Source organism: Pundamilia nyererei, unplaced genomic scaffold (genome assembly GCF_000239375.1).
Source record: "Pundamilia nyererei isolate P.nyererei 1_Seehausen unplaced genomic scaffold, PunNye1.0 scaffold00246, whole genome shotgun sequence".
Lineage (NCBI taxonomy): Eukaryota > Metazoa > Chordata > Actinopteri > Cichliformes > Cichlidae > Pundamilia > Pundamilia nyererei.
The window spans coordinates 353,743-371,242 of record NW_005187647.1 but is presented as its reverse complement, the minus strand read 5'-3'; the positions used below and the strand labels follow the sequence as shown (position 1 = coordinate 371,242).

Sequence of the window (17,500 nt, the reverse complement as noted above, 5' to 3'; positions counted from 1 at the left end):
ATCATTCGACAATGCCACATTGGCTATATCTGTATTTTATGCCCTTTGTGGTCTGGGTAGGGTTGTGTGCTTTTCCGACAATATATTTAACTGACTAGTTTTTCTGATGTGCAGAGGTAAAAGAACCAAAGTTGGTCTGGCACATTCCTGATGAGACTGACTGCCTGTTCACAGGAAATATTAGCTGTAAGAATTCAGTTCCTTTTCCTGAGCTAACACTCACTAGCCATATAAACTGTGTGGGTTAGGTTCAGTTAGAGGTAAGGAATAGACTAATGCAATATCAGAAATTGACTCACAGAATCTCAAACTTTGATCAACTGTATCACACAGAAGTCCACAATATTCATCAGATAATCTATTTAAAATGCTTCTTAAGGCACCAGCAGCACAAACACAATGATAGGTCATATCTACCAACTTCTGTTTTTCCTGGAAATCTCCTGGCTGTCACTATCCAAACGCAGCCAAACGCAGTATCCTGAATTAATGGCTATCCTACAAAAATATTAACTGTTCTCCATAGTTTCACCACCTATTAGCCAGAACAGTCATGCCCCTTACATTAAGCCTTACCAAATGAAAATGGATAAGATTCACCTGAGATTTTTTTACTAAGGGAGAAACTATCCAAAACCAGGTGTAACTGTGTTGAACATGGGACTCTGTAGGGACTGACTCACCTTTGGAGCCAGCCTTTAGTGGCTGTTAGAGGAACGACACTTTTTTGAACAATTATTTAACACAATAAAAACACGGACTGAGGTTTTTTACCCAGAGAGGATTTGGGTTTAGTAAACTTTTATTCCATAATTGATTACAGTTAAACTGTGTGGAAATTTCTAAAGCAAGATGAAGTCACTGAGTTATTGTGGTTTGTTAACAGCCAGCTCCAGTTATACTGGGTCAGCTGGTTTTAATGGCCCAGGTCGAGAATATTTGGCGGTTCTTCTGGCTCCACCTCCTGATTGGTGTCCTGCAGGAAAGAGAGAAGATGTTTAGAACAGGTAAACCACAAAGTGTAGAAAGTTGTGGTGAACAGGACAGATTTTTTTTATTGTAATCTGCTGGAGGGTCATGGAAGAGCAGATGCTCTGGCTGTGGTTACTGTAGCTGCACAGATGTGCAAAGATATCTGCTAGAAGGTTGTATGGCTGGTGGTTGCACACATTGCAAGATTAGCAGTAAGGAGACCCTGGTTCAAATCCTGCTGATTCCTTTCAATTTAATTTTTTTCTGAATGTTTTAAGACTATATTATAAATTCTGGCTCCACCAAAGATGTGCCTCTTATTAAGCCGCACTTTACTAAAACCACTAAATGAAGCATTATCATTATCCATTATCATGGATCTGTAATTTCATGTATTAATTTGGTGATGCGGTGAAATTGCCGAAACTAAAAAATATAGCCAGAGTCCGCCCTATTCTCTCTCGGGCCAACACGGAGATGCTGATGCATGCTTTTATTACCAGTCGCATTGATTACTGTAATGCCCTGCTCTCTGGTCTTCCTAAGAAGAATATTTCAACTTTACAACTCTTGCAAAACTTGGCAGCTCGTGTGCTGACGAAGACCAGAGGGCGGGCCCACATTACACCGGTTTTAGAATCGCTGCACTGGCTCCCCGTGTGTTTCAGGATCGATTTTAAAGTTCTTTTATTGGTTTTTAAATGTCTTAATGGTCTTGGGCCTTCTTATCTCTCAGATCTGCTTTTACCATACGAACCCTCGCGGACCCTGAGGTCCTCTGGTACTGGCCTCTTGATTGTCCCTAAAGTCAGGACACATACTCACGGAGAGGCAGCTTTTCAGTGGTATGGTCCTCGTCTGTGGAACAGCCTGCCGGAGGAGCTCAGGGCCGCAGAGAACGTACATGTTTTTAAGAACAGGCTCAAGACCCACCTTTTTAATTTAGCTTTTACTTAGCGTTTATTTATTTTTTATGCTTATTTATTCTATCCTGTTATTCTATTATTAATTTAGGATTTACCTAATATTTCTTGATTTTATTCTTATTCATTTTTTAATCTTCTTATTCTATTTATATTTATATTTATATTGTATCCTGTTCTTATTTATTTTATCATTTTACCCTGTATACATCGTATTGCGTCATATCTCCAGTGTTTCCTCGGAGGGCGCTCTCTGCACCGGGGCTGTGATTGACCGTGGCTGCTGGGTCTCTGTGGTCCTCTCAGCCTGGTTGGGGGGCTCCTTGGCCTCCCTCCTGCTGTGTGCCCAGCCCGGAGGCTGCGGTCTGTGACCGGCTCCCGGTGCAGACGGCTCTCTGTTATAATGTTTCCTCACTTGGCTCATGCGAGCCCAGCCCAATTTTTACTCTTTAAGTGTGCGCGTGTGTGTATGTGTGTGTGGGTGGGGGTGGGGGGATATATGTGTATTGAGAGTGTGGGGAGTGAGTTGGAGGGTGGGGTGGGCTGCTTTTAACTATGTAAAGCACTTTGTGCTACATTTTTTCTGTATGAAAAGTGCTTTATAAATAAAGATTGATTGATTGATTGATTGATTGATGATAACTGGAATGTTAGGTTTTGATGAACCAGCTAGTAGAGAGAAAAGTCTGGCTGTGTGGAACCTTTATCATACCAAACCCCTCTAGTCGCACATAAAGCACCAACTACAGCTTGGTTGGATTTAGGCGCCACACCAGGTTTATGGTGAAATCGTTGAGTGCACAGTGAAAATTGTCAGAACAAGACTGCTACATATAACCACCATGCTGGAAGCTGTCGGGACATGCTGTGGAAGATGATGTCAAAGGGGATACTGGGCAAATTATATTTATTTATTTTGGGGAGGGGGGGTAGTTTAATTTGCCAACTTGTGAATTTGAATTTGATAAAATAATACCGTGTATGGTTTCAGATGAAGTTTGAGAAGAAATGTTTTTGTTTCAAGTCAGGACTGAAAACTCAGAACAATCAATAACTTCACATGGTTGCATATTTACACTGAGGTGTTTCGTCATTTCCCATAAAAGATCCTTTTACTATTAAACTTAATAAATCATTGCCCCTTCTGAGCTTTGAAGCTTTTTAATAATTAACACATTTCACCTACAGCAATAAATCTGACAGCTGACTGCAGCAAACCACATGTTTACATTAAAAGTAATATTCTAAAATTATCTTTGTTCATTTATGTTTTTTTAAGCCTGTCTTGTATGGCAGCTTTTACAGTTATAATCAGAATGTGACTGTTGTGCCAAAAACATTTGCTTTTCCAAGATGAGCTCTATAGACTCTCTATAGGATCCTCTTGTTTGAGGCTTTCTTTTTCTACTTTTTACTTCTTTACTTATTTCTATTATTATTCACGAGTGCATGTGTAATATGGGAATGCCAAAGGTGACAAGGCGAAAGAAAAGGAGTAAAGAAGGAGGGAGAACACAGGGGAAAACATAAGAATAAGAGGACAGAGCACACGTGGAAAACACACAACACATACAAAAAAAACCCAAATCACACCTGAAAAAACAAAAACATGGATACACAAACCAGCAATCTACATGTGTGTGTATTGACAATGACAGTGAGAAATTACAATAATGCCCCCAGGAGCCAGAAGCGGACAGAGAAACACCCCGGAGACCCCTAGAGTACTGAAGACCCCAGGTCACACGTCTCGATGACAACTGTGTGCCCCTCCCAGCAGAAGGAGGAGGGAGGCCAGAGATGGAGCCCTCAAGGCCAAAGGGCAACAGCCCCATAGTACCAGACACCGACAATGCTGCCATGAACTGAGAACAGGGCTCCAGATGCAAGAAACTGCCCAACAACCACCAGAACCACCACCGCCACCATGAACCAACAGTCGAGACCCACCCTGGGTAGGGTGCAGGAAATGGGTGTAGGAAGACCTGCCCCGACTTGCCCACGTTGGGAGTGATATGCTGGGTGTGTCAGATTCTATATGTGTGAGTGATATGTTGTTTGAGGGGTGTGTGTGTGTGTGCGCTGTCATGATACTTAAGACCGGAATGAGAAAGCCAGTTAAGCATCTGGCTTGGTAAACCCACACCCCATCGCAGGGCGGGGGAGGCAGATCTGGGACCGTAAGGACAGCACCCCAGAGCACCATGGCAACCAAGGTCTACATCCACCGCAAAGGATAGTCTCCCTCACCTGAAAACCCCACCCCTTCCACTCCTTTACCTTTTCTAGAACTTGCCTGATTTTGGTGGATACGAGAAAGCTAATGCCCAGAACAGTGGGATCAGACTGTGTGCCCCACACACTATTTACAGCAATGAGAGTGAGGCTGATGTGAATTATCTCCTGCTGTGTGTAATGTGTGAGAGAACGAGAAAATGCTGCCCAGAAGACTGTCCAATTTCACCCTGCCACTCAGGAAATTATGAATCTATATGGAGTCACTTGGGACACTCTTTTCCTTTTTTAAATTAACCTTTACAACAAAAATGTGAAAGAAATCTCAAACATGCTTCATTTCATTAAACCCAAACTCCTGAAATAATCACACAAAGTCTGGAAGTGTAATGACACAAATGGGTGCCACACCTTGATTGAGTGTGCTTAGTTAAGTCTGTTGGAGGGCTTCATAATATAATGGCAGTTGCTATGCACTCAATGTGGCAGAACTTCCACATGAATGCACAAATGGAGTGAAAGTGTGTATGGAGAGGGTGTAGAGCACAGACAGGAATTGTGTAAAAACATTTAATTAACAAGTATTTTTAATTACAGCACTGTGCAAGAGTGTGGACCGACCCCCATGTTTTAAAACTTTGCTGGTAAAATAGGAAATGAGTGAAATGCTTCAAACATGTACAAACATGAATGTAAATACGGTACACAAGGCACAAACAGATTCTGTACAACTATAATGAGTTTGAAGTCAATATTTGCTATGACCACCTTAATTATTTAACATCTTATGCAAGCTTTTTTGTAATTTGTTTAGTTAGTCTTCAGGACTAGTTCTCCAGGCTTCTTGAAGGATGTTCTTGGCTGCCTTTTGTTTCTTTCTCTGTCAAGATGATCCCACACTGCTTCAATAACATTGAGGTCTGGGCTCTGGGGAGGCCAACCAATTAAGTGCTAATTTAAAATTTAAAATTGGTTCTTTGCTAAGTTGTCTGTTACGTATAGACGTATAGACAATACTGATTCATCCCTTCAGTTAGGCGCTTTTGCACTGCTTGAATGATTTATAGGTCAGTGTAAATTGGTTCAACACACAAAAAAACAAGTGGTCAAGTACAAGGACTGGACTGAAAATGAGTAAAAAAGCAGCCAATGTCCAAAGAAGAACTCTGAAAGGCCTCCAGAAACCTGGAGAACTATTGCTCAGCTCATATTAATAAAGGTCTGGCTCATTTAAATCAAAATATAAAGAAATGAGAGGTGCCTAAAAAACAAAGTGGAGTCTAACATAACATTTCTTCCACATTGGGTCCCTGGGATTGCAGATCAGACTCACTGGGCAACTAAAACAGCTAATTTATTTCTATTAATTTGAATTTAGATATTTCATATGCTCCTTGCTTCACGCATAATAATTCGGTAGTTTCATATTTTAACTTAATAATTTAAATTTGCAGAATAACGAGTAGATAAAGCTTTAATATATTTACACCTGCTGTGTAAAACAAGCCAGTGGTGGATGGTAGCAGGTGCTTTCTTTCACAATGAAACTATCCAGAGCCAGCGGCTGGTCAGTGAGCTTTTTTAAACTTCTCCTCGTACCCCTGTTTATTTTAAACGATTATTTAAAAGAAAAGAAAATGTTATATATTCTAACTGGATGCCCAAATGATGATGACACCAAATGTGATCCTGTTAATTAACTGACATGAGATTTTTTCTTTAGTTGGAGATTATCTGTGGCTATGACCAATGCTAAGCTACTCTGTTGCTGTCTGTATAGTCTTACACCATAACATTTAACTGAGACATGACACTGTTTCTAATCTTCTGATCTAACCCTCAGCAAACTTTTTTTTTAAATGTCAGTGAGACCTTGAAGGCTGATTGTGGTCTCAGGCATTAATGTGATTCTGGAGGTCACACAGCTGAAAACAAGCTGAAGCTCCTCTGATAGAGAAGGAATGTGTAAGCTGCAAAGTGAAGAGAACTAAGTGTCCTTCACAAGAACTCCGACAGCATAAACACGTTTAGATAATCTACTTTTTAGTGAACACATGGACATTCTAATAATGACGGATTGAATTTATATAGCGCTTTTTGAGACCTCAAAGCGCTTTACAATTCCACTATTCATTCACTCTCACACTCACACACTGGTGGAGGCAAGCTACAGTTGTAGCCACAGCTGCCCTGGGGCAGACTGACAGAAGCGAGGCTGTCATATCGCGCCATCGGCCCCGATGCAGGTAACATGAGCATTGGCCCCCTCTGGCCATCACCAGCAGGCGGTAGGTGAAGTGTCTTGCCCAAGCACACAACAACCAAGACTGTCCAAGCTGGGGCTCGAAACGGCAACCTTCTGATTACAAGACGAACGGCCAACTCTTGAGCCATGATCGCCCATTCTCTGAGTTATTTCTCAAGCAGCAAGAAATAATGTGTGCTGTTGGATTGTTATGCAGTGTTTCAGTGTTTTATGAAATCATGCAGGAAGATGGCAGAATCTGGAGAAAAAGGAGAAAGCTACATATCATCAGGCTCCAATTACATCGTTTAGTTCTTAAATTTTAAAGAAGGAGCCAAATTGTGTGCTGACAAATACTGTGTTTCTCAGTTCTTTATCAGGATTTTTATTAGGATGAACACACGCTTGCTTTTATCCTGAACAATTAAACAAGTATCAGTAACTATACTGATATTGTCCAGGGATATTGTCCACATGTTCTGTGTGGCATTTAATTTCATTTGTGAGCTGCCATTTAAACACAAGCTTTTTCCCCCCTTTTATTTAAAATCGACATGCCTTCCAAATACAGAGAAGTGGCAAACGGTGGTCTGACCTTTCTCCTTTTCTCCTGAAAGTTCTGATATTATGAATAAAAATATTAAAGTATCAATAAATATATACTTTCTCTATATTTTTATCTTATGTATATTTACATAATGATAAATATTCTATAGAAATACACACTCAAAAATATTAAGGGAACAATCCTTTATCACAGCATAACACAAACTCAGTTAAACCTGAGGGATATTGATCAGGCCAGTTAGAAACACAAACCATTACGAATCTATTTTAGGTGCTTTGGTGCAAATGAAAGTGACAGCAGGTGCACCGGAGAGGCAACAACAAGCCAAATCCCACAAAAGGAATGGTTTAGCAGGTGGTGGTCACAGACCATTGTTCTCTCCTTATCTCTGCTGACTGATTTTCCTCTCATTTTGCCTTCTAGTGTCCTTAGCACTGCGTGTAACATGAGATGATACCTGCATCCCATTCGGGTTTCACAGCTATTCCAGCTCCTGTAGGACATCCATATGCGCTATTGCGAAACGGTTGCTGTGCCATTTGCTGTGTTTTCCAGTAAAGCCTCAAAAGTGTGAAGATACCAGGAGAGAGACTGTTACATGATGATAGCTCGAAAGGGCCATAGAAGGGCCTCAAACCTGCAATATGACCAGTATCTGCTCCTTTGTGCCCTACAGCCCTACTCGTGTGCATGTTTTTGACCAACACCTCCGAAACAGGCTCCATGAGCATGGCATTAGGGCCTGACTCCCTTAGTGAGATCTGTGCTCACAGACTAGCATCCTGCTGCACCATTTGCATTCACCTGAGTACACCAGAACTGGCAGCGCCGCCACTGGCACCCTGTTCTCTTCACAGATGAGAGCAGCTTCACACTGAGCACGTGTGACAGGTGTGAAATAGTCTGGAGACGCCATGGCATCTGTTACAGAGTTTTATGGATAATATGAGACTCAAAAAAATCTTAGCACTGTACAAACATAAGAAAACGCAATTGAATCAGTCTTGTAAACATCCCAGTGGTCCATGTCTACTGTGGAGAAGAGAGGACATACTGATTATGAATATACTGTGGGAATAAACAAGAGGGCTCATCTCACGCAACACCATCCTAAAATAATATACATTAAATCAGCTGAACCAACTAAAAATGGTAAATGGCCTGTATTTATATAGCGCTTTTACTAGTCCCTAAGGACCCCAAAGCGCTTTACATATCCAGTCATCCACCCATTCACACACTGGTGATGGCAAACTACATTGTAGCCACAGCCACCCTGGGGCGCACTGACAGAGGCGAGGCTGCCGGACACTGGCGCCACCGGGCCCTCTGACCACCACCAGTAGGCAACGGGTGAAGTGTCTTGCCCAAGGACACAACGACCGAGACTGTCTGAGCCGGGGCTCGAACCGGCAACCTTCCGATTACAAGGCGAACTCCCAACTCTTGAGCCACGATCGCACTTCAAGTGTTGGACACACTCAGCTTGACAAAGCTTCCTTCTAATTCAGAGCAAGCTAATGCCTCAGTCATGAGTAAAAATAGGACCTCAACCTCCTTGCATCCACAAATAAACAATGAATAAATATATTGGTAGTGCCTGATGATTGTATTGAATTTTCTTTCCCATTCTGTGACTGACTACAACTTGCGATGACTACATGGTTGCCCAGAGCTTGAGGGTGTTGCACAGTCACGCCCACGATTGCACAGGTCGCCTGATAGGAGGCAACCTTTCTGAAACAATTGCAGTCTGACTTGGACAGACTGCAAACACCCTCAGAAAGAGATCATCAGCAGTTTGCAAATACTGACATACTGACAAGCAGCCTACAGGAACAAAGCAAGGACTCAGAATATGGAATTAATTGAATTCTATTATGCCAGCCAACCCACTAAGAGAGGTTATATTAATGAGCAGCAGACCAACATCGACAATGATCAACAAGCACTTGGTAGCTCTGTGCTACGATATCAATAAAGGAAAGCTACTACTGAAGCTGAAGATCAGTATAGACACAATGAGTACGGATATAATGAGGTGACCCTGGTACAAGATGTCAGTGTAACTGAATTATATGATGCCCAACCACCTGCAATCACTGCAGCCACTGAGCCGAGGATAAAGATTGTGCCTAGACTCGATGTTGCAAGATATAAAGATAAAATTACTCTCCATCAACACTATTATTATCACTGAGACAAGCAAGTCCACACTGATCTTCTTAGGCCTCAAACCCCTAAGCTAGCTCATCACAAAGACTGGATGCAGATTAAATTACTGGATGGACAGCAGCCTCCTAACCTCCAGCTGACAGCCACCTCGTCCCTCTCCTCGTCTCCTCTGCACCCAACTAAGAGCCAGCCGGCCGCCAGTAGCATCGAGTGTGTTCAAAGCCTGAATACAAGCCAGTAACTGAATCTGGAGAGCTGATTTTTATTTTTCACATCAACATTTTGGTTGTTAGCTTAGAGGAAATTGTAAATATTTATCCATACGAATTGAGCACCTGGCAGTAGTTAAATAGGAGTGAGAAGACTCTTTTTGGTAATAATCTTTTCTCTTGTTTATTATTTAAGAACACGGTTTAGATATTTGCCATTTGTTTTCTTTCTGTTAGGGAACAACAGGGATCATTAGAGGTTTTTGTGCTGCTGCTCTATCCAGCTGCGAGAAGAACAACACAAATCCTTGCTTCCAATCGTCTTCCTCACCAATGCCAGATCCCTCACAAATAAAATGGAGGGGCTATAATTAGAGATTTATTTAACCGCTTTGTCCGGGAGTGTTGTCTACTGATTGTAACTGAATCCTGGCTCCATCCAGATTTCCACGATGTCTTGGTAGAGTTACTGGGCCAGACATTACACCGCCAGGACCGCAACAAAGATCTGGTTAGGGAAGGGCCAGCAGGCTCTGTGCTTATCTGCTCCAGGATTGGTGCCGTAACAGTAGAATTACAGATGGTCACTGCTTAGAGGCCATGTCTATTCAGGGCAGGCACTTTGATCTACCTCGCAAGCTAACGGTAGCCATAGAACATTTACATGTCCCCCAATGCTAATGTTAGCTCAGCACCCAACCACCTTCAACTTATCATCAGTAAACAGCAGACAGAGCCTCGGAGGGCGTCGATATTGTTGCTGGGACTTTAACAAGGTATCTCTGAAGTCTGTATTCCCTAAATTCTTCCAACATGTTAACTGTAACTGTACCAGGGGGATCAGGACACTGGACCATGTGTACAGCAACATCAAACAGGCCTACAGGGTAACACCCCTCCCCCACCTAGGACAATCTGACCATCTCTTCTCTGCTCCTCATTCCTGCCCACACCCCCCTCAGGAAACAGCTCACTCCAAACACCCGGGTCATTAAAAACTGGCCAGATGATGAGCTTCTCTGAATACAGGGCTGTTTTGATCTGACAGAGTTGTAAAACATCAAACACCAGGATCTGGAGACCTTCACTCAGTCAGTCCTTTTCTACATTAAGTGCTGTGTAGAGAATGTAACAGTAACCAAAACCATCCGTGGTTTTCCTAACCGAAAACTTTGGATGATAAGTGAAGTACAGGCTCTGATCAGAACTCATAACTCTGCCTTCAGGCTGAGGGACTGTTCTCTGTACAACACTGCCAGAGCCAACCTGAGGAGGGGCATCAAACAGGCAAATGAGGCATACAGGATGGGGAGGCTTCCTCACTGATAACAACCCCCGCCAGATGTGGAGAACTCTCACCAACTACAAAGGCCAGAACCCTCCCACCCCCGACAGCAGGTTCAAACTTGCTGTCAGGGGCTAACCTCAAAGCCTTCTTTGTTCGGTTTCAGACCACCCCTCCCCCACACACAGTCCACAGAGGATGCCATCACCCTTCACAGAGCGCTGAGCCATCTGGAGAACAGGAAGAACTACATGAGGATGCTCTTTGTGGACTACAGCTCAGCAATCAACACCATAATCTCAGACATCCTCACCACCAAACTGGACCACCTTCAGAACCCCCCGTCACTTGCTCCTGGATCAAAGACTACCTACCTCCCCCCTGACTGTCACTCAGCACCGGATCCCCACAGGGCTTTGTTCTCAGCACCACCGTGGTTAGACTCATCTCTGATGGAGATGAGACAGCATACAGGGTGGAAGTAGAGAACTTGTCCAACTGTTGCTCAGAAAACAACCTGAAGCTGAATGTCCTTAAAACAGAAGAACTCATAATAGACTTCAGGAGGCACAGACAGGTCCACTCCCCTCTCATTAAAAATGGACAATGGGTGGAATCTGTCTCCAACTTCAGGTTTCTGGGCACCCACACCTCTTCCAATTTCACCTGGACCCACAACACCAATGTCCTGGTAAAAAAGGAACAACGGCAGCTGCACTTCCTCCTTTTCCTAAAGAATAACCTTGACCAGAAGCTGCTGGTGGCCTTCTACAGCTCCTCAGTGGAGAGCATACTCTCCTACTGCCTTGGTGTTGAGTATGCAGGAGCCACTACTGAGAAGAGGACAGCTGTGCAGTGTGTAACTAACACCACCCAAAAAAATCATTGGCTGCCCTCTGCCATCGCCAGATCCTCCTGTCTCAGGAAAACCAGAGCCATCATAGGTGACCCCTTGCACCCCGCTCACCACCTGTTTGATCTGCTGCCCTCTGGTTGGCACCTCTGGTCAGTCCTAGGGATGGGTACCGGCTCTGACATAAACGGTAGTAACCAGACCAAAAAGCAGCGCACATTTCGGTGCTTTTTTTCCCCCTGAGATGTCATGCACTTTGGATTCCAGCCAATCATTTTACCTTTGCGAGCGTAGTAGGCGGGCCCAGGTACGTACGTTCTTTTAGAGCAGAGCTACAGATTAAAAATACCCAAAGTGAAGCGGTCAAAAGTCTGGCTGTACTTCACAGGAGGTAACTCCTCGAATCTGATGAAACACCTGGCGACGTATAGCATTTTGTTAAAAGCCGAGAAATGCGCCGTATTTGATAGCTTGCTGCGAGACCTCACATCGTGCACATCTACTGCGCGTGGGTTGCCTGTTATATGACCCTGAGTTAGCAACATCCCCCAAAAACCCGAAGAGTAGAGTCCTGGCCCCTAGCCCTGCCAGTGTAGCAGAAACGATGATGGATGATGATGGCAGCAGCAGCCGTTCTTCTCTGTGTCAGTAGCTTAATGTTGTTCGTGTGTAATGTACGTTGAGTAGGCTAACCACGTTATTACATTAATGCAGGTAAGGTGAACTAGCAAACATCGTCGTAGTTACATGCGGCTGTCTTCTTGTTTGATGGCAGATACTCCCTTCACCCTGGCCAAAAAGGCTAAAATGACCAAAGAAAAAGTGAAAAACAGCTAAACATGAGAGGTTTTTGGACAAAGTTTGTGTTTTTTGTCCATTGTTTAAGCACTGCTTCCAGCCAAGAGTGATACCATAAATCCCCTATAGCTGCAGAAAAGGCCAATATTGTTATCTTTTTACAAAAAAACAGCTGAACATGAGAGGTTTTTGGACCAATTTTGTGTTCTCCATTCTTTAAGCACCGGCACCATTTCAAAAGTACCGGTTTGGTACTGGTATCGGATAAAACCTAAACGATACCCATCCCTAGTCAATCCCACACCTCCAGACTCACAAACAGCTCCATCCCCTGGGCCATTAGGACTGTCAATAAACACTATCCCTTCCCATGACACCATGGAGAGTTTCTACCGTGAACAGGTAGCAGTGCTTCTTTTTTCTTTGGGCGTAATGGCATAATGAAGGGTGTGCCTTCAGTGCTTCCCTAAGGAGTGCACATCATAATCTAGATATTAAAATCTTTCTTTTCACCCTTACTGTCAGTTTTAATAACTCAGAGAGGACATGAAGATTGAGATCAGTACAGTCTTGGATTGCTATGAAGTAACACACAGACTAATCATTAATTAGTAACAGCGGATGAGCAGCTGATGTTTATTTTACTCAGCGGTGCTAGAAATTAGAAGCTGTGCAGCAGTGAGGTTGAGAGATGTGCGGTAGCCCTGCAGCAGAATGCTGAGGTACAGCAGTGTGTCTGCATCGATGTTCGTCTGTGGATGCTGGCTGCCTTTTGTTCTTTTGTTGTGTCAAGATGATCCCATTATGCTTTAATAGTGTTAAGCTCTGAGCTCTGGAGAGTCCAATCCATGACTGATAGTGCTCCATTGTGTGTTTTTTCAATCCAGGTATGCTTTTACTGCATTTTAAGTGTGTTTGGGATCATTGTCGTGCTTAAAAAATAAAGTTGCTGCCAGTCCGATTATTTCTAGATGGTATTGCATGTTGGATTAAAATCTGACTTCTTTGAGCGTTTGGTTACCGGGGTGTATGTGAGCAGGTTGTTGAATTTACGTGTGAGGAATTTAATTGAGTGAGTGGCCATGAATACCTGCGCCTATGAAATTATTTAATTTCTTGTGAAATCATTTTCTCTCGTGTGCCACTTTTGACACAAATATAATTCCATGATGCTCCTCTTTTGTTCAGCTGGCACTGTATATTTATGTGTTACTACAGGCTACAGTAATAGAGTGCAACATTAAATCTCCCATCACCCTCCTCTTCCTCTGCCAGCTGCAGCTGTAGGGCCTAAAACTTATTTTGGTTAAAACCTCCCACCTTTCCCTCAAGTGCACACAGACACATGGAGTCAGGCCTCTTATCTCTGAGAAGAGGCAGGCAAGAGGCTGCACATCCCAGGAAACAGGGGAGATGTTGAAGAAGGCTGTCTAATATGAGGATTTGTGAGTCTGCTTAGGATGTCAGCTGTACCTGTATGTGTGGCATGATGGATGGTGGAAAACTCCCTGTGTGAACTGAAAGGGTGTAAACATGGGGAAAACCCATCCGGGGAGGGGGGAGTAAACGGTCATGCTTTCAGATTCGGTGTGTGTTCATAAACCTCATTCTACTGAAGGTCCCAATATTTTCTAAAATGCAGACTAGTCGACTAATCTTAAGGAACTAAACAGTCAAACTTGACGATAAACTAATGAAAAAGCTTAAATATGAAAACTGTTAAAATCATTATTTTAAACATTAGTCAAATTTATAAACATATGCACACAGTCCCAGATTAGTCTGCTGTCTGAGGCTAACATTAGCAGCCTTTTTGCAGGTTATTGCTGGATGAGGCTTTATATTTCAGTGAAAAACTAAAGGAACACTTTGAAAACACATCAGATCACAATGAAAAGAATAAAATCATGTATCTTTATCTATGGTTACCTACATATATGGACTGGGTAATGTGATAGGAACAGAAAGATGCTACACTGTTTGATGGAAATGAAAATGATCAACCTACAGAGGGCTAAATTCACAGCCACCCCAAATTCAGTGTGAAAAAATGATACAGCGGGCTAGTCCTGTCATGGTTCCGAGTCTGTGGCTTAGAGTTCTGCGGTGTCCGAGTTTTGAAGTTCTGTTAAATATCTTTAGGTTGTTAGGTTCACATTTCATGTATTATTCCGGAACTCCTGTTGTAACTTTCTTGTCTCAGTTACTCTCCTCTTATGTCCTGTTAATTTTAGTCTTGTCTCTGTATCTCTCTGTGGTTTCTGATGTCATATTGAAAAAAAGGGGAAAGAGCTAAAACAGTCAAACTGAGGATGACCTGAGGGCTGCACCAAGAACCAGTGTAAGACAGATATAAATTATTTTGACCTCCAAGTCATGCAGGGTCACTCTAGATTCTTTTGGTGCTTTTTTGTAGCCTTTATTTTTGTAGGACAACAGAGAACAGACAAGAAAGCTGGAAAAAAGGCCAAGAGGAAGACCTGCAGGAAATGGACCGAATGCAGATTGGAACTTGGGCCTCTTGGCATATGGGTCGCCTGCTCTAAGAACAAAACCTGTGCACACAGCTATCTGAGAAACACTCAGAAACACAGAAATGTGTTGGATCTCTGTTTAAGATAAAGTACCTAAGACTTACCTCAAATGGCTCAGCTAAGGCTCTAGAGCTGACGTAGAGAGGGTTGGGGATGGAGACCAGTGTGGGTTTGGGCCTACCTCCTGTTGCACCATCCTCATCCTCATTCTGTGACAGAGAAAAGATGACTTAGTATTAATCCAAGATAAAACTAATAACAATTCACAGCTTAAGTATGTCTTGAAGGGAAAAAAACTTTATTAGCTCATCAAAACCTTGTAAGTGCTTTTTTAGCATATTTAACTTAAGTTTCCATTCATGCATTGTTTTTATGACCCAGTTAAATTTATTTTGACTCCCCATTCATTTAAACTGGAGCTTCAAAATAACTGCCCAGAGGTGTTACCAAATCAAGTGGGAAGACATAGCTCTAGAGGGACTTGGTTATCAGTAATTCTGGTGGGGAAATAATCTATGAATCGCATGCAGCTAATGAGGCAAAAATGTAAAAAATAAAAATACTGTAACCAGGACAACAAGGAGCATTGTGTGTGTGTGTCTCACTCTGAAGTAGTGGAAGCGGAAGGCATCAGTCTTGTGTTTGAAGACATAGCAGCCGAGTGCAGCCAGTGCACACACCAACATCAACGTCACCAAGATGGCCGTCACTGTTGTGCTTGAGTGGGCGTGGCCTAGGGAAGTGTCATGGTAGCTCTGCAGAGGACGTGAGGAAAAGACAAGAATCAGTAAAATAAAACCATCTAATCCTCACCACACACACTTCTGTTTAGCTCTAATCACTATGACAACACTTTGCTCCACTGTTGCCATGGTGACGTGATTCTGCTGGGTCATCATGACCAGCTTCATTTTCCCAGAGGATGATAAAAAATTTAATTGGTGGATTAAAGCACAAGGATTTCAGTTATTGTGAAGGTCGCACATTGACTTATTACACAAACACTATGTTGGTTCACACTGAAGTTGTTGAATAGATCCCCATACATTAGAGCTTTTCAGTGTCTGTGTATTGCTGGTTTCAACTTAAATTAGTTATCTGGAAATATCTGTGTAGTCCTTTCTGGTGTTCTCCAGTAGAGCAACACCTGTTAGCAAAGTGACATCATATCAAAACCCAAGTTTTTAGGACCATCCATCGAGCCATCAATCCATCCAACCATCTGTCTCTTCCGCTTATTCTCATTGGCAATTCCACATTGGTAACCTCTTCTCCTGAGCAACTCATGCTGGAGATAAGAGATGAGCATACACTAAAACATAACCCACTGAGAAGTTAATTATCTGAAAATTGGCAACAACATTTTCAGTAACTTGTTAACAAACCGCCTATTGGGAAGCCAATCTAGGTCTATTGCAACATAACCCGGGAGGATCACCTGATTCACTCAGTATCTGGTTAGATACTATATTTCTAAGATTTTTAGGGCTGACTAAATTAACCTCAGTTTTATCTGAATTTAGAAGCAGGAAATTAGAGGCTATCGAGGACTTTATGTCTTGAAGACATTCCTGTGTGTCATCTGGCAGATAAAAGAAGGTATCATCTGCATACCAATGAAGTCTGTTGGACTGTATAATTAACCTTAGTATGTGAAGAAGACTCCCCATTTACTTAAATAAACTGGAGTCTATTAAATAGAAGTAACCACTGCTGCAAAGTACATTTAATACCTGAGGTAGGTTCAAATCTTTTTAGTAAAATGCAGAACAAGAACAGATATGAGTCCACTATCAGAGGCCATAAGAAGATCATTTGTAACCTTCAGTAAAGCTGTTTCTGTGCTGTGATGAGCTCTGAAGCCTGACTGAAACTCTTCAAATAAGCAATTCCTCTGCAGATAATCTGTTAGCTGTTTTGCAACTACTTTTTAAAGAATTTTTGAGATATAGGAAAGTTTCAGATTGTCTTGTAACTAGACAAGACTGTTGGGCCAAGTAATCAATGGCGTGTCCAGCGGGGTGGCCTGGGGGGGTACAGGCCACCCCCCCCAACCAGACTGGCCACCCCAGGTGCCACCCCAAATGCAAAACAATACAATTCAATCAAATATCAAATGTCCGATTATGTTTTCACGGTGAAGCTCAGATATCCGAGTGTAAGTGAATGCAGCATCGGCTTCTGCGCTATGTGCATCACGTTAGCAAAGGTAGGAGAGCCAAGCAAGAAAGACGGCACCGCAGGAAACAATTTTTCGGTGAAAGAAAATGAGGACAGAATAAATGTCCCGGTAAGTAATATTAAGTTTGTTGAGTTTAGTAAACTTCGGTGAAATTAGAATACCAAGGAAAAAATAACACTTAAAAGAATTATTGCAGCCCTCGAATATTTCAGACAGTATGCTACTGAGGGCAGCTAACATAAGAGTTATGAGTTATAAGATATAATCTAAGTCGTAACATTGCTGTATGGAGCTGCAGATTTGGTTGCAGGTTAACATAGCTGGACTGGCCATCGGGCATACCGGGAATATGCCCGGTGACTTATTTTTTATTTTTATTTTGTAAGGGCATGAACAATGAGAGGTGGTGGATTGGCCAGATGCAGGTCGATGTGCAAAAATAACTCCGTTGTTTGGTGGTGGCTATGGCGGGGCTTCCACAGAGGCCAGCAGGTGGATGAGGGAAGGGGAGGCAGGAGGAG

General features: G+C 42.7%; 1 protein-coding gene across 1 annotated transcript in view; it reads right to left on the bottom strand.

Moving 5' to 3' along the window:
• Window positions 1–761: 761 nt before the first annotated feature.
• LOC102201383 (stabilin-1-like) overlaps window positions 762–17,500 on the bottom strand; it is a 96,057-nt gene continuing 79,318 nt past the window's right edge. Inside the window, exons 25-27 of the mRNA XM_005749491.1 lie at window positions 15,403–15,552; window positions 14,902–15,006; window positions 762–976 (exon numbers count right to left, since the gene is read on the bottom strand). Of these exons, the coding sequence (XP_005749548.1) occupies window positions 917–976; window positions 14,902–15,006; window positions 15,403–15,552 (315 nt within the window). The 3' untranslated portion in view covers window positions 762–916. The remainder of the gene's footprint in view (window positions 977–14,901; window positions 15,007–15,402; window positions 15,553–17,500) is intronic.